At 34.2% G+C, this 17,074-nt stretch overlaps 2 protein-coding genes across 2 annotated transcripts; one reads left to right on the top strand and one right to left on the bottom strand.

The window, feature by feature from the left end:
* Window positions 1-1,192: 1,192 nt before the first annotated feature.
* LOC119838369 (cytochrome P450 6B7-like) lies at window positions 1,193-2,856 on the top strand. Its single transcript, XM_038364296.1, has one exon. It carries the CDS (start codon window positions 1,205-1,207, stop codon window positions 2,702-2,704), a length of 1,500 nt encoding a protein of 499 aa, XP_038220224.1. The 5' UTR covers window positions 1,193-1,204; the 3' UTR covers window positions 2,705-2,856.
* A 7,286-nt stretch (window positions 2,857-10,142) lies between these two features.
* LOC119838295 (basic salivary proline-rich protein 1-like) lies at window positions 10,143-16,056 on the bottom strand. The gene is made up of 4 exons (XM_038364162.1): window positions 15,956-16,056; window positions 10,922-11,009; window positions 10,664-10,843; window positions 10,143-10,433 (listed from the first exon to the last, which is right to left on the bottom strand). Exons 1-4 carry the CDS (start codon window positions 16,054-16,056, stop codon window positions 10,143-10,145), a joined length of 660 nt encoding a protein of 219 aa, XP_038220090.1.
* Between the last annotated feature and the right edge of the window lie 1,018 nt (window positions 16,057-17,074).

The following is a 17,074-nucleotide window of genomic DNA, read 5'->3' on the forward strand; positions in this document are numbered from 1 at the left end:
TTTTATTGTTATTATATAATTTTCATAATATTGGGGTACAATCAAAGTGAAAATGCCCGATCCTGGAAAGCTTGGGTATATCTTTAGAGAGTTTTTATGTGTTAAGGTACACTATCCTGCCCATCTTTTCCAAGTTTTAAATACTAAATTACTAGTTGCTATGGGCAATATATTTATTCTAATTTTATATCGACATATACATAAACAATTCATTAGTAATCTTATCTTTCATTGTCTATAGGTAAACACAAAGGCATTCCATTCAAGCATAAGTTTAAATTATCAATGAAAATATATGAAAGTCATTTTCACTAAGAACACATAGGTAGCCAATAAGTACTAGCTAACTGCTTCCCGCGGCTTCATTCACGTGGGCCGTATGACAGAATTTCAAAGGAATATACATACATACATACATTTTTTTTAACATTTTTAAAATTTACAATTTATAGCAATTACAATTTTGTTTATATAAAAAGATTTGTCTTACATATATTATATTTCAAAGGAATAAATAATAAAATGAGACAAAAAATGTGTCCGTACATTGAATATATTATCATGTAATAAGTCTTTAGTAGCCCTATGAAATCAGACCATTTCTGTACATTAAATATTTCTTAAACTACAACATTCTGTCCACCATCTTTGAATCCAATTAATAATTGATTTTATTTTATTTTACATTAAACATAGCTAAAAAAATCACAACATCTGTATTTTTTGCTTTTTCGAAATATTCACATTTTGTGCTTAAAAATATTTAAATCACATCATTCTAAAAAGTGAAAACGTAAAAAAGGTAAAAACCTTAACAAATAACAATTTTTATTGTTATATTGTAATTAACCTAAACCAAGATTTGTAAATATTATAAATCCCAAGCCTTCGAGTATTTTTTCAGGGTAGGTATATACTGTTATGAACAGAGACAAGATATTAATATTAAAATAAAAATCAATAAATATAGCAACTTTTAGTAAAATAAATTACATTAACACGAATATATAGGGCTAGAAATGACATTTTATAAATTAGTATCAGCCTAAATTCAAGTAAATCTCTGAATAACAAGTAAGTATAATAAATTACAGTATTTGATATTAATCATATATTATAATCAAATAAGATTAGAGTACGCTATGAATCAGCAGACTATAAATACTTTGGTGTATCTCGAATCACAACCATAAACTCAGCAAACATGATCGCGTTCGCATTATTATTTTGCGCGGTAATAACACTATGTGTTTACATAACCGGAAAATACAATGAACAGTATTGGAAAAAAAGAAAAGTGGCATTTTACTCGAAGAACAAAGTGGCGGGAGTACTTTGGGATCATTTTATTGAAAAGAAAGCAGTTTTCAAAAATCTATGTAACATTTACAACGAGTACCGCAATGAACCTGCTATTGGTATTGGTACATTTTTCACACCACAATTATGCGTGCTCGATATCACCAACATTCAACATGTTTTAGCAACTAACTTCACTTCCTTCAATCACAGAGGAGTGGAGCCAAACGAAAATGACTTACTCGCCGACAATATTCTTTTTATGCATGGAAATCGCTGGAAACTAATGCGTCAGAGTTTGACACCGCTATTCACATCATCTAAATTAAAATTAATGTACTATATCATAGACAAAAGCGCCGTGGATCTTGTGGAACATTTGAAGGCTAACAAAGAGCTATTAAAAGGTAATTCATTCAACACTTTATCTTCTTTTTGTAGTGCAGCAATAGGAGGCGCTGTGTTTGGAGTAAGCACAGGATCAATTTTCGATTCGCCATTCCTAGATATGGCACGAAAAACGACAACGCCTTCTTGGAGAACTAATGTTTTTTTTGCTATTATTAACTTCAGCAACGATTTATTCAAAAAGTTGGGTTTGAGTTTATTCAAAGAACAGGAAGAATTTTTCATTGGTGCAATTAAGAAAATCATACGCGCCCGAGAACAGGACAAAATCAAACGACATGACTTCGCTGATATATGCGTAGCATTACAGAGTGCTGGTAACATTGTAGATAAAGAAACTGGCTTAGAATTAAAACCAACGGATGAATTGTTGGCGGCGCAAGCATTCTTCTTCTTCATCGCGGGCGTGGAACCTACAGCGACAGCGTTATTTAGTACGTTAATAGAACTGGGAAGGAATCCAGAATACTTAGAAAAAGTCCACAAGGAAATTGACGAAGCTTTTAAAATTAATGATAACAAAATGAATTACGATATTGTAGTGGGTATGAAATACGTTGATATGGTGATGAGTGAAGCTATGCGAATGCATCCACCCCTCGGGGTATTAACAAGAAAATGTGTAAGAGACACTGTTCTGCCAGTGGGTAATATCAAAGTAGAAAAGGGGACTAGGATAATGGTGCCAATATGGGCTGTTCATCACGACGAAAGATTTTATCCAGAACCCGAGAAATTTATCCCAGAACGTTTCGCTTCCGAAAATAAGAGTAATATAGTAGATGCAGCTTATATGCCATTTGGAAAAGGTAATAGAATATGTGTAGGTAATAGATATGCTGCGGTACAAGCAAAAGCTGGTCTGGTGCATTTACTTCGCAATTTCACATTAAAAACCATTGTGCAGGAAGGTGGACCGAAATACCTTCATCACCCAACTTTAATAAGATTTTGCGATGTAGATCTTGAATTCATACCAAGGTCTATTCCTAAATAATTATACTAGAAATTGAATCAGAATTATTATATCCTACAGAGTTTCTTGCCGGTTCTTCTCTGTAGAAATTGCTTTCTGAACCGGATCTTAATCAAGCTCTTTTTCAAATAAGTCTATGATAAACCTATAATAAATGTTTCTTTTTATTTAAATGTTACGTAGTTCTTATTGTAATGTAAAAGAAGACAAATCCAACAAACAAAAAATCCATTAAAATCTATTCATTCATTTTTGAGTTGAAACAAACACGTAAAGATTTAATAAAGTATAATATATTATGCTATAAATTACACTTACTTTTTTCAACAAATTTCCATTTGTATCCAAAAGATATAAAGTATTCAATTTATTAATTAATCATGTGTTCTATTATTTGTTCTCCGCTTCCTAGTAGAACTTGAATAAGAAGTATTACCTAGTAAAAGTAGTTCCTAGTTGAATCTGTGCTAACTGATGCAGGTTCAATAAACGACTATACAAGTAAATAATACCAGAACACATTTTGTACACATTTATATGCATTCGGAGCCCGTTTTTTATATGTTCGAATTCAGTGTAGATTTTATAAAGAATCTGTAATTATTTTACACCTACGTGTTAAGTGTACAACAAAGTGTACAAGTGTAACAGTGAAGTAATGTTACAAAAGCTTTTTGTGTTTAACCGAGTAAAAGTACCATACAAATACAGTATGTATCAAGTGAAAGCAAAGACGTGTGAAATTGTTACCATAGGTCACAAGAAGAACATAGTTTCTGTCGTCTCTAAATCAATGGCTTCACCCAACAAAAATATTATTTTTATAGTTCAGTGACATCTTATACAGAAGCAAATACTTCTTGGCACAATTTGCGCCATCTTTTGATTGCCCGATACACCTTTGGAATCCCGCGAATATACATATACTTCAATTTTCCCTATTCTTTAAACTAAACATATATAAACTTAAAATAGATTTAGTGATAATTTTTTCGCACTTTAATTTAATAATGATATAATGAATTAATCAAACAGAACCGAATAAGTCAAACGTAAGCGTGAGTGAGTTAATAAATATTTTTAAATAAGTCAATAACGATATTTGGATCTGGTTGTACACAGACGTCTGGCTAAGCTTGACCAGCATGATATATATTTATATTCAACAATGTTTTTACTATATTCGTTACAACTGACTGTAGACACGTAGGATCTAGAAAATATATGTGCCTCTAGTGAAAAAGGGTGCAATGTCCGAATTTGCGACGCAATTGAGTAATGATATTGCCAGATATAAATACGTTTTCATCAAGCAAAGGAAAAAAAACCCAAGAGTAACTTTTTTAAGATCGGCATTCGCTGAGGTAGATGGCATGGTTCGATATAACCATCTATTTTTTTAAACATACTACTTTACTACTACTACTAACTACTAATGTTATAAATGCGAAAGTTTGTAAGGATGTGTTTCACGCAAAAACTACTGAACCGATTGCAATGAAATTTGATACGTACATAGCTGGACAACTGGAATAATATACAGGCTTTTTATCCCGATATTCCTACGGGATACGGATTTACGGGGGTGAAACCACGGTGTGCAGAGAGTACTTTGTAAACTTACAAAACGTTTATTTTCCTAAATTTGAATTAGTGACATCTAGACCAACGACTGAATTGCATTGATACTTTTAGGTCAACAAGTAAAAAAATAAAGCTTGCATTATTAAATTCTATCCAAAATATAGAGATGTCGCTTAAATAATTTGAGTCGTTTTTGCTAAAGCACCATCTCATCATTTGAATTGGCACTATTGTCACATGTAACATGGTTTCCCAATTAAATACGCCTTTAAATACCTTCAATACCACATACGAATTTGTAAATAAAGCTATTCCTATTTGGAATGATGTAATCCGTGTGAATAATAACCTTTTTATGGACAATTGTACTATATACAATTTCTTTGCCTTTTTCTATCAAAATACTTACTGTTTGACTTACAAACGCAAAAATGCCATATCGAATTCTGCATTTGAATAAATCATTTTGCGAACGTGGATTGCTTCAAGCTTTTTACATTGCATTTATTATGTATACCAAACACTCTTTTCTGTGGGTAAGTAAGGCTAATAAATGTAGACTTTTTTGCATTATTAACATTTATTTTAATATTTTAAAGTATTTTCTAATTTTCAGTACTATCATGTTATGTTCTAAAAATAAACCTACCTAAATGCTCAAATCTCCAGTACTCTAATAATGCATCACGACACAACACACTTGCCAACCATGCCATTTTTTTTTTCGGTCCCTATGACTTTAAAAAGTCACGTCTATAGGTAGATATCACATAATTTATCTTCTAGATTAATATCAAAGCTGTAGTTTTTTCGCCTTTCCATTAATCAATACTTTTATTAATCTTTACTTTGTTTATCGACACATTTTTTCTTTATATCTTTGTGTTTATTATGTTTGCAATTTATCAAGTTCTCTTATTATTTACTTCTTTGCTGGCTTCACCCAACAGAGGAACTGCGCCAATGTCAAGTGTTAGTTTAAATGATTTATCTACTTATTGATTTGTCAAATGTCAAATTAACAAGCGGAAACGTCATGGTAATTGGTATTGTCGTCGAGTCATAGACTATAATTTTCCTTATCTTATGTTCAAGATACATGTCCATTTGACTGGTATTTTTTTATTACTTATATGTAATAACATTAGTTATTTTATATTATAAATATGTAGTGTAAGTTGTTATGTTATTTTATTTGATTAATTAGTATCATTACAGTAAATTAATACCTATTCATATACGAGTATTATATTGTAATTTTTGTTAGCACATGTCTTTAAATTATAGCATAAATAGTATCAATACTTTTTGTTCTGTGTCTTCTTCTGATTCTAATTCATATTCAGTTTCCATAGCACCTCCTCTATATCCTTGAAGGTATCACTCTTAACACATCTTTATGATTTCATTAAAATATTGCCGTCATATCAATGCGCAGAGCATACCATACTATATCGTATATGATGTATATCATGTCTGAATCCTTGCTTGATCCCTGTCTGTCGTCTTTCTCCTACTCATTTCCTAGTTTCACGATCAAGGAACTGTCCTTACATCAACCTTCTCCTAAGGAAAAGCTGAGCATTTACTACTAGAAATTTCCTCATATTAAATGCCTTAACGTATTTCACAGTCCTGATCTCACAGTAACCTTGAAAGTTGAGAAACACTCTATTTCCTATGTGCACATCATCATAATGGGCGACTTCTCTCTAATAAAAATTGCTGAGGATATTTGTTTTGCAATCACAAGCAACCAACTTTACTCACACTGCTTAATTTCAGTAACGAATTATTTTGTACCCTCGATCATGACTTTTTTTTATGTTACAGTCGGCAATGGAACTGGTGGGACGCCTGATGATAAGCGCTACCACCGCCCATGAACATTTGTAGAGGCATAAGGTCCTTTGCAGACCTTACGCCTCTACAAATGGATTGCCGACTTTTTGGGAAGGGATTAAGAAAGGATTGGCGATAGGAATAAAGGAAAGGACTGGGAAGGCTAAGGAAAAGGATATGGGCCTCCGGTTCCACCACTCACCGAACGAAACACAGCAGAATGCTATTTCACGCCGGTCTTCTGTGGGGGTGTGGTACTTCCCCGGTGCGAGCTGACCCAATTCGTGCCGAAGCGTGCTCGACTACCACATACAAAAAAATGACTTGGTTCACGAAACATATCTCCATCAACAATTGCATGGTTTTGGGGCTATCTCCTAAGATGAAGACAAAGAATCGAAATTGCTGATCATTTATATACATGTTGCAATATCCCTACTAATATTATAAATGCGAAAGTAACTCTGTCTGTCTGTCTGTTACGCTTTCACGCCTAAAATTTGGTATGAAGATAGAACTGAACTTGGGAAAGGACATAGGATACTTTTTATCGCGAAAAAAGGGTAGAAAGGGTTGAAAATGGGGATATAAGCGAATATAAGCGAATTCTACGCGGGCGAAGCCGCGGGCGAAAAGCTAGTATATACTCCTCAAGTTAGCGTGATGTATCCGATTCTTTTTTCTATTTTTATCAGCTTAATTTTTCGTCTCCCCATACCATTTGCCGATTTAAACTTACGTCTCAGTTCCTCAACGACATCAAGCATTAAGACATGAGCGGGCTAATGGCAAATGTTATATTTTCAATTAATTATTAAGGTGAATAAAATATATGCAAATACATTGCCTTTATCTTCAAAAGTTGGAATTAAGCCCAACTAACAAACATTTCGAATTAGTATGTCATGCTAGGATGGTGTCCATCCAAAACTGAAAGGCTCGAATCGTGTCATCAAATACTTTTTGTCATTGCCTTTTGAACTCCTACAAAACCTAATATTGTAATTTTAAAAACGTTAACGCAGCTCTTATTATGCTGTGGGCTGCCATGTTTAGCTGTTTATTTTAATAATTCCTAGCACAGTCCTTATAACATAATAAATACTTTTAAAGTAAATACATAATGCTGACATTATTTACATAATGCATTTATTTTTAAACACTATTCAAACATAACTTCTGTTTTAAATATATAAAAATAAATTTACTGGCTGTTGCTCGCAAAAAAAATTGCCACCAAATATAAACAAAACATAATTTTCCAATCTTCAAAATGCAATTCTATTTTCGGCGACAAAGCTAAAGCTACTATATATTAGGATAATGAATGAAATAATAATGTACATCCTGCATGCTATTTTTCATGAAAATCTCCTAAAATTGAATAACTACACGCGCCCACTATAATCATGAAAATCGTGAAATTTGAAGCTAAAATAATTAGGTACTCGGGGAAGCGTGAATTACAGCTACGCACGCGAGCATTCCTTATTATTTCTTACTTAGAGTCATAATTAAACGTACATTATACGAAAAGGTATATTATATGAATAATAAGATTTACTCACGGCTTTGATTAGAGAATAATAGTAAATATAGTTTTGATAACGAATGTACGCGCTACCTACTATTAGGGTTACTTCAAAAAGTTATATTAAGAATATGAATTTGTTTGTTCTGGTGGTTGACCAGTGATGGTAAGTGGTGGTAATAGATCATTTTTTATGGGCGGCGCCCTAAAAATAAACAGAGGTAAGGCAATTTATTATTACCAAAGTGCTAAGTGGTAGTCTTATCATAATTGTCGTGTTTTTTTAATCATAATAATATAATAGATTCCGTCAATTTTAATAACTGATAAACCATGAGATTATACAATGAGATAAAATTTAACAAATGATAAAATCAGATAAACAATGACGAAATATTTGTGAATATTTTCAAAGAACCCATAACTCATAAATAAATTTGATTTGTGAGGAAATGAAAGGTTTCTTTGGTTCATTTTAATCCAATATAGACCTTTTGTGATTTTTATCTGTTGTAACACTGTATGTTTCAAACAATAAACTATCATATAACAATTATGTAGGTACAAAAACCGAAACCATCAGAAGAGGAAGTGAAACAATATAATTGTTGTATCATATAAGCAATTATTGAATCAACTAAATTGTTTCATTTACTCGTATACAGAGTATACACTTGGAAGTTAAATTTGTGTTGATAAGTGTACAAAGCGTTAAAATTTAATCTAAGAAGTCGATTGAATACAAACATATGACTGAAGCTAATAAATGCGTCTAAATAAACAATACGTATTCCGCAATCTGGACTTTGGATAAAATTGTACTAAAAATCTCAGCAAGCTATCAATATATTGAAAGTATTCATAGCTTAATCATTAATCCGGAAGCTAAAAGTATTATCCTGTACTCCTCACACCTTGGAGATACAGAATAACGGAGCAAAAACTAAAATGCACCTTATTATTTTTATTTTCAAAGTAACGTTAATACATTAAAGCATTCGCTTTCTCGTTAGCTTTTTCTAGTCATCTCCAGGGAAATATCTGTCTTAAGGGAAAAAAAATAAGCTTGTGGCTTGATCCGAAGTAAAGTATGTAGAAGAGTCCATTGAGCTCCACGGAGTGTTGAAAACTAATAAATAACTTCTCTTTGAGGTTTACAGCATTTTTTGCAGGAAGTTTTTCAGCGCGGTCGCTCTTTGTTTTAAAATAACGCGCTAGCATAATTTGCTTGTGCAAAATTTGTGAAAATTTAAAGAATTATTGTGAACTAGATTTTGAATTGAATTGTGCTAATCTTATATCTTTAAACGAGCAATTCTTGTATATATATATATATATATATATATAATTGGAATCTCGGAATCGGCTCCAACGATTTTCATGAAATTTAGTATATAGGAGGTTTCGGGGGCGATAAATCGATCTAGCTAGGAATCTTTTTTAGAAAATGTCATATTCGTGTTTTATTCGTATTTTATCGACTTAAACTTACTTTTTTAACAAATAGGAGGCGTTTGAGTAGTCCCAATTTATTATGACTCTACCTGACATCTATTGGCGAATAATGATACTATTTTTTGGCGAAAAATTAAAGTTAAAACAAAAAAAAAAAAAATACCGAGCAAAGCTCGATCATCCAGGTACTGTGAATTTAAGTTAACAATATGTATAACAGATCAAACTGACATTAAGTCTTAGAAGACGCGTGACTGTGTTGTTTGAAGTGCGGCTACCTGCCGACATGTATATTAGCATGATAGCCGTACAAATATTATGCAATTATAGTTCATCTCTTTATCCCCACATAAAGTTCATGATCTGTTATTTTGTTTTAATTGGTACAGCCGTTCGCTTTGACAGCGAAACAACATTTTTCTACTTTCACTAATATTTTAAATGTGGAAGGCCACATTTAAAATATTACCTGACCCGGCAAACGTCTGCCTTACTCTTATTATTCTGAGGTATGAAAAATAGATGTTGGTCGATTCTCAGATCTACCCGATATGCAAACTAAATATCATGATAATCGGCTATTAGGAAGAGTATGGTAACTCAGATTATGACGAGAATTTTATATATATGGAGATTATATTATCAATTAAAAGTTTAATATTGAAAGCCATTTTATATTGTAAAGGATATATATTGTATACAGACCGGTATATTTTATGTTTTTCTTTCAGAAAAGAGTGAATGAAATTCAGTATATTCATGAAATTTTATTTAAATTCTATGAATTACAGAAATTGCCGATAACACGGGTATAAAAATGTATTGGTTTATAGATTTATCATTTTCCGATATTATATTAATACGAAGGTTGTTAATATTTCATAAAAATTGCATACCTATAAAGAGAATATATCCTCGATCTAAGGTTGCCTGGAAGACCCCCCCATCGGTTCCAAGCCTTGTCGTGGCGGGGGGGGCTCAGTAGCTCAGATTGCACTCTGGCACTCTGAGTGAAGCTAATTGGACGCGGAGGGGCTGGACGGCCGGTCAGTGGTCTGAGAGACTCGACTGACCCGACGGCCAGGGGTCCTTATAGCTGGCTGGCTGGCTCTCTGTCCTGAAGGCTGGCTGGCTGGCTGGCTGGAACCGGCTGGTAATCCGGTAGGCTCGGTGGCTGGATGGTGTACCGGCTGGCAGCCTGACTGGAACCGGCTGCCCCACCGGTTGGCTGGCTGGCTGGCTGGCTATAATGCCGTCTGGCCGGCTGCCTGGAACCGGCTGGTTGCCCGGCTGGCTGACTAGCTGCTTGTAAGGCTGGCTAGCTGGCTGGCTGGCTGGCTAGGATCCCCCGAAGGGCCAGGTTTGGTTCTGGTGCCGTTTAGATGCGGCGAGGGATGGCGGCCAGTGGTCGCGGCCTGGCGGTTTCCGCTGGGAAATAATGAGGCTGGGGGTTGATTGGGTCTCGTTTGACTCAATCCGCCGGACTGGCAGGGTGCCGCACTTGTGCGGCGGTGGATGGCGGCCAGAGGCCGCGTGCAATGTGTTTAGTGCGTGGGTAGTGAAACTACCAGCACAGTTTGGCGGGATCCCGACGCGTCGCTTTGGTGACGTGCGGTGAGTCCTTGCGGTGGTGGGCGTGGGGCGACGGCTGTCCTCTGACGGCCGTCTGCCAACTCGTAATCCGGTCCGTGGGGCCGGACCGAGGGCCGCCCCCTCTGGTTGTGAGGTGGGGGCTGCGAGGGAAACCTCTATAAAAGTGCGCCGGAGGGCCCCCCGCGTGTATCACACGTTAGGAGGGCCTTTCGGCGTGCGCCCTCCGGTCGAACGGTGTTGGGGCCGGGGGTTTGGGGAACGCCGATGGTGGAGCGGGGAACAATGGGTGGTCTACCAAGTGGAGGGCCTGGAAACGGGCAACTGCTGGGCGGGACACGCGGTAGAGTACAATGTGTTCCCGCAGTCCCGTCTAAAGCAGCGCGTTGGAACACAGTGGGGTTTTAGTCGGTAGGAATCCGACATAACCCACGGCTCCTTCCCCGGGTGCCGTGGGTATCTTATGCAAGATTTCCCCACTGAAAAAAAAAAAAAAAAAAAACAGGTTGCCTGGAAGAAATCGCTATCTTAACGAAAAGGCCGCCTATTTGTGCGTATTTGTTGTTGCAAATAAAGAATTATCAATCAATCAAATCAAAAGAGTTGAATTATGAATATCATATTAGCTGCATAACCGTTAGCATTGTGATAAGTTTATATCAACGTATTCATTAGCAATATCATTATTACTCTTGTAATGAGAAATTTATATCAGCTTTAAGAAACAATTCGCATCTTTGATATTTCATAATAATATGGAAACAGCATCATTTAGTATTGTTTAGAAAAAAATATCTCTATGTTAATACAATTATGTAATAATAAAGAGATTTCGCTTAACTGCTATGAAGTTAATCGCTCTGTTTGCCTGTTTTTCTGTTTGTTTATTGGATCGTCTGTAAAACCTACTTCCAATTAGCGCTATACATAATGGTGAAGCACAGCCACCTATATTATTATTATTATCCGTTAGTATTATTATTATCTGTGGCGCAAGATTTTTTAATCGTTATTAAATCTGGTCTTTTTAATATGTATATCTTATTAAAAATACCTTATTAAGAAAATTCCTTGCTATCTTTGCTAAAATCTTTCAACATTTTATAAGCGCCATCTATACAAGCCGTCCCAGTAATACTGTACTACAAAAATAAACATCCAATAATTTATCGAAACTACACAACATTTTAAACTTTAAATCTATTGTTTACACGGTTAGTTTAAATGAGCGAGTGAACATTTTACCCCGAAATGCAATCAAGCGCTGTAAACTTTTGAGTGAAAGCAAATACGTCGCTTTCAGAGGCTCAGCACGTATTAGCAAGCTGGGAAACATAAATAGCAGGCGAAACAATTTACCTACAAGCCTGTGTGAGGTATTCTTACAACTGTTTAGTTTGTTCAATATACCAGGCCGCGGTACGTGCGAAGAATCCGCTCCCGAATCGAGTCGATATACTAATGCACCCATTTGTGACGGTTAACGAATGTTACGTGGCATACGGGATTTTCTGAAGTAGGTATTTATTATTGAGATACTTTTATACCCGGTAGGTATAACGCGTTTATTACCATGTCTTTGAGATTTAGTTTGTGTCTTTATAATGTTACGCACATAAAGATAAGGACATGCAATAATATTTACCTATATGCAACCGTTTTCTTGGCAATAAAAATATTTTTTTTTTATGAAATGCGTAATTTTATTATCATGTATAAAAACAGACAAAAGCGAATACCCTTTAACAATACCTGAACGTAGAATTAAAAAAGAAAATACGCGAATTAAATGTTAGCGAGATGATTTTTTACTATAAAATTATTATTTTGCTCATAGCAAAAAAGTGAAAAAATCAGTTATACCCTATAAGTACATAGATTGTAGAGTAATGTTGTAATTAGCCTATTAACTATCAGCTTTCGTAATCATTAGTTGTTTCTTATATCAAATGACACGAATATGGGAGAATTACTACCACTGTTTTATTACTATTAATAATAAAATGCTGTTATTTTTAAAACCTTCAAATAACAAAAAACGTTATTGTGATTTTTGTTCAAGCCGCTTGATAAAATATATGACTGAGGATAAATGTAAATAAGCCCAAAAAGATTTTGATTTCGTAGATACTGCTAATATAATAAACGTGAGTTTTTCCGAGGATGGATGGATGTTTGTTACTCTTTCACGAAAAAACTTCGATACGAATTTTAAAGAAACTTTACAATGATATAGCGTGTACGTTCAGAATAAGAAAAGAATTGCTTTCGCTTGTGGGTTCGTTCGCGGGTGAAACCGTGCGGCGTAGCTAGTTCTATAAATGCAACCAATAACTGTGCTTCACCCACAGCCATAGGACATAAAAAGAAAAAAAGAATAATAATTTGGCCTATTAGTGACATTCTCAATAACACCACAATAACATTTCAACAAAACTGCAGTCATAATCTTCTACGAGATAAAAAGTAAAATTACTTTCAATCTATCAATCTTGCTTTTACTAACAAAGAACTATTTCATACAAATATTGTTGGTAGTAAGACTAACAATATTTTGCCGAATAGAAAATGAAATCTTTCTGTACCAATAGAATGTAATCAATTTCAGCATGCTCGAATTACAATGTCTCATTAATATAACTCGCTATCTATAAAGAATGAGCGTTAACAATAGAACACTTCACAGTAATTGCATATCCGCACTCTCAGAGAGCAAAGTTTTAGAAAATTGATTTAAATCCACTGCATTTATGTAAATATTAACTGACCGAATATCTAACGTTTTATACTGTGTCTATAGAATTACTAAACCATTTTGGATTCAAGGTGGATGTTCGGAAAAATCAATAAATAACAAAGTATAGCTATAGGTACATCGGCAAATGAGTAAACACACACACACTTACAACTCACATATAACATACATACACATTTTTTTCGACCATCCAAATATTTATACACATCTTTTGTAAGTTTTTTTTTTTTCAGAAGCGTTTATTTAAAAATTGTAGTGATTATTAGCGAAGAGGCGGACGAAATGCATTGCATTGCATTGCAGACGCCCGCGCTTAAGATTATTGCCATAGGAATGAATCATAAATTCAGTCCGTAATAATATGAAAGAAAGACACATCAACAAACAATTTATAATATAAGAAAAGAACTAGAAAATTAGCATCTGTGGAAACTAGCCTATCGACGCAATATAAAACGTCACTTCGCGTCTTTAGTTTCAATGAGTAATATCCAATTTCAATCTTAGACGATCCATATTTAATCATGTTTGTGTTACCTTTATCCTTGTTATCATTAATTAAGCGTATTAATTATTATCAACACAATCAAGAGATTGTCAATCAGACAATATTAGATTGTTTGTCCGTTTTTTGACGTTGGCTAATTTGTTAATTTTATGATGTAAAAGGACACTAATATTTCGTACATGAATTTTAAAGAATGCTTCTTATTAATCCTAGTCCTACTAATTTTATAAATGCGAAAGTTTGTAAGAACTAAAACTACTGAACCGATTGCAATGAAATATGGTACGTAGACAGCTGGACAACTGGAATAACATATAGGGAACTTTTTATCCCGATATTCCTACGGGATACGGACGTACGCGGGTGAAACCGCTGGGCGCAGCTAGTAAATTATACTGGATACAATACACAGAAAACCTATTTCAGTTCAGTGCGACATAGTGCAATAAACTATAATGTATTTGATATTTTTGCAATTTTAGCGTTATTGTCAAAACAGCAGTAGTATTTCTGCTATTCAAATAATCGCATCATCGTAATGAGATGCGAGCTGTCGCATCTATTCGCCTTGGCTTCGCACGGGGTACATATATAACCTATGTCACTCAGTGATATAGATTATGTGACAGGCGATATATGTACAATCTTTATAACCAAGCTATCTGGCGTCACCAAAAATAGTGAAAGATCAGAGGAAACTGAAAAAAAACTAATTATATATAACTAATTATATAAACTATTAAATACTTAACTTGAATATCTTTTTTATTGCTATAAACATTATTTTATAATAGAAAGCTGAAGATTTTGTTATTTTGCCTATTTGAACGCGCTAATCTCAGAAAGTACCGGATCGATTTGGAAGTAACATGTACTGAGATAGTTAAAGAGAAAGGACATAGGATAGTTTTTGTTACGGAAATCCTACAGGAGCGGGGATAATACGGGAAAATCACTAGGACTGTCAACCATTTCCTTTAACTATACAAGTATTCTAACTGCGCCCCGTGTTTACACCCGCGTAAGTATGTATATCATAGGAATATCGGCATAAAAAGTTTCCTATATGTTATTCCAGTTGTCCAGCTATCTTCGTACCAAATTTCATTTCAATCGATTTAGTAGTTTTTGCGTGAAAGAGTAAAAAACATCTATACATACATACATACTTACAAACTTTGGCGTTTATAATATCAGAACAATTATAATATGCAACGAATGGTACAAACAGCTAATATAAATATTCTAATAGTTACTATTTTATGATCGTTATATTACGCTCGTATACATTTGATAAATAGTTGTTTTACAAATACAATCAGTTCAGTTTTATTTATTAGTATACGTGTTCACACATTCAGAACAAATAAACGTTATGCTACTATAGAAACGTTACAATTTAGCTATTGGCTAAATCTACAAAGCTAAAACAATATTCTACATATTGATAAATCATATTTAATTTATTTCCAACTCACAGGAACGTGATAATTTCGTTGAAATAAAAAAATAAAAATTAACTGCGTGTCTACATCAATATTATTGTTTTAATATAGGATGTGATCCTTATTTCAAGGGTCGAGAAAGGGTTAACGTTATAAAATCGGAGATTTTAACAATTATTATAGCCAATGTTAGAACATAATACTGAATTTTTGCGTAAATCTGCTCATATTTGCATAGTAATTAAGGTACAAAGCGGCCAAGTGAATCGACCTACGTACGAACAGATAATTTGATAACTTCGTAGAAAATGCCCAGTTACAATGAAAAAACAATAAAGTAACATTAAATTTTCATTAAGGTCCATATTAACCTCGATAATTGTGATGGTAGACAACAGTAAACATCAAATTTATATTTAAAATAATTTCATAGTGAGCGTGTCAAGCACGCTTTGGCACGAATAAGACCAGCACTGGGAAAAGTACCACACCCCCACAGAGGATCAGGGTGAAACAGTAGCAAAACTATAGGGTAGCCGGAGACCCGTATAATTTTCCTTACCCTTCCCAGTCCCTTCCTTTTTCTTCTGCCTTCTGGCTTTTATTCAATGCTGATTTGTTGGTAGAAAACAGCGTCAGGGCTTCATTGACTCTGATATTCATGCTGAACCTATCCTAAGCACACAGTGCACAATTGTCTCTGTCTGTTTTATTCTTCTATATGTTACCTTGCTTTGTAATTGTTTTTGTATTTTAATTGTTTTTTTTTTTGTGTTCTTTGAATAGCCTCATTACAAAATCCATTCTTGGTGTAGGAATACGAAATCTATACATTTCCTAAATAGTTAACGCATAATGTTTAATGTTTAATACGGTTAGAGACAAGCGAAGCCACGAGCGTGTTAGTTTGGTTGTTAATTTAGCGTCCGAGCCGAGCGAGCGAAGCGAGCGTTCCGCGGCAACAACCGGTGTGCGCCAGAACCGGATTTAGGTCATTTCCCACTCTAACAGAGACAAACTATGCATTTAGGTATAAAACGACTAAACAATTACGGTACTTCTTAAAAATAAACTACGAATCTACAAACGTGTTGAAAATAATAAACATAGCTTCGAAATTCCATGCATTACCACATTTCCGGTATACATATTATTATATCATACGTACCATATTAAAATAACAGATACCTATGGAGCGTAATAAAACGTTTAACTAAATCCTACAAAATCCGAGCAAAGAATCGAACTCAATAAGGTAATAAGGCAATTTCTTTGAAAATCCCAAAACGTAATAATGTTCCCAAAACGATTTCTAAATTTACACATATTCTGCTCCAGATCGAATCGCCGATTTCGTGTATGATCAGAATACTTAACACGACAGACTCCATCTATTTTTATAGATGTCATATGGTACTAATTGTGATATACCTTCATTGGAATATATTTCACTGATTGCTAGCACTTGGCCTACAACATATGGATATAAATAATTTTTTGGGCATATTTGGTTGGTATGTTATAAGATCATTAACTATTTTTACCGGGATGTACTAGGTATGTGTTTTGAAACTGCACTATGTAGTTTTTTCATTTTAGTAAAAATCGATCAAGTGTGAGTCTGACTCGCGATACTAAGAGATCCATAAAAATAAGCATAAGAGCAACTGCCAAAAATGGT

This window comes from Zerene cesonia, unplaced genomic scaffold (assembly GCF_012273895.1).
Source record: "Zerene cesonia ecotype Mississippi unplaced genomic scaffold, Zerene_cesonia_1.1 Zces_u002, whole genome shotgun sequence".
Taxonomy (NCBI): domain Eukaryota; kingdom Metazoa; phylum Arthropoda; class Insecta; order Lepidoptera; family Pieridae; genus Zerene; species Zerene cesonia.

Excerpts from the sequence above, each read along its gene's own strand:
- LOC119838369 (XM_038364296.1), top strand. The coding sequence starts at position 1,205 with ATGATCGCGTTCGCATTATTATTTTGCGCGGTAATAACACTATGTGTT.
- LOC119838295 (XM_038364162.1), bottom strand. The coding sequence starts at position 16,056 with ATGAATATCAGAGTCAATGAAGCCCTGACGCTGTTTTCTACCAACAAA. Across the intron at positions 11,010-15,955 it reads AAAGGAAGGGACTGGGAAGG|TTGCCCGTTTCCAGGCCCTC; the intron begins GTAAGGAAAATT and ends CCCGCCCAGCAG. Across the intron at positions 10,434-10,663 it reads GATCCCGCCAAACTGTGCTG|CCAGCCAGCCAGCCAGCTAG; the intron begins GTAGTTTCACTA and ends GGGGGATCCTAG.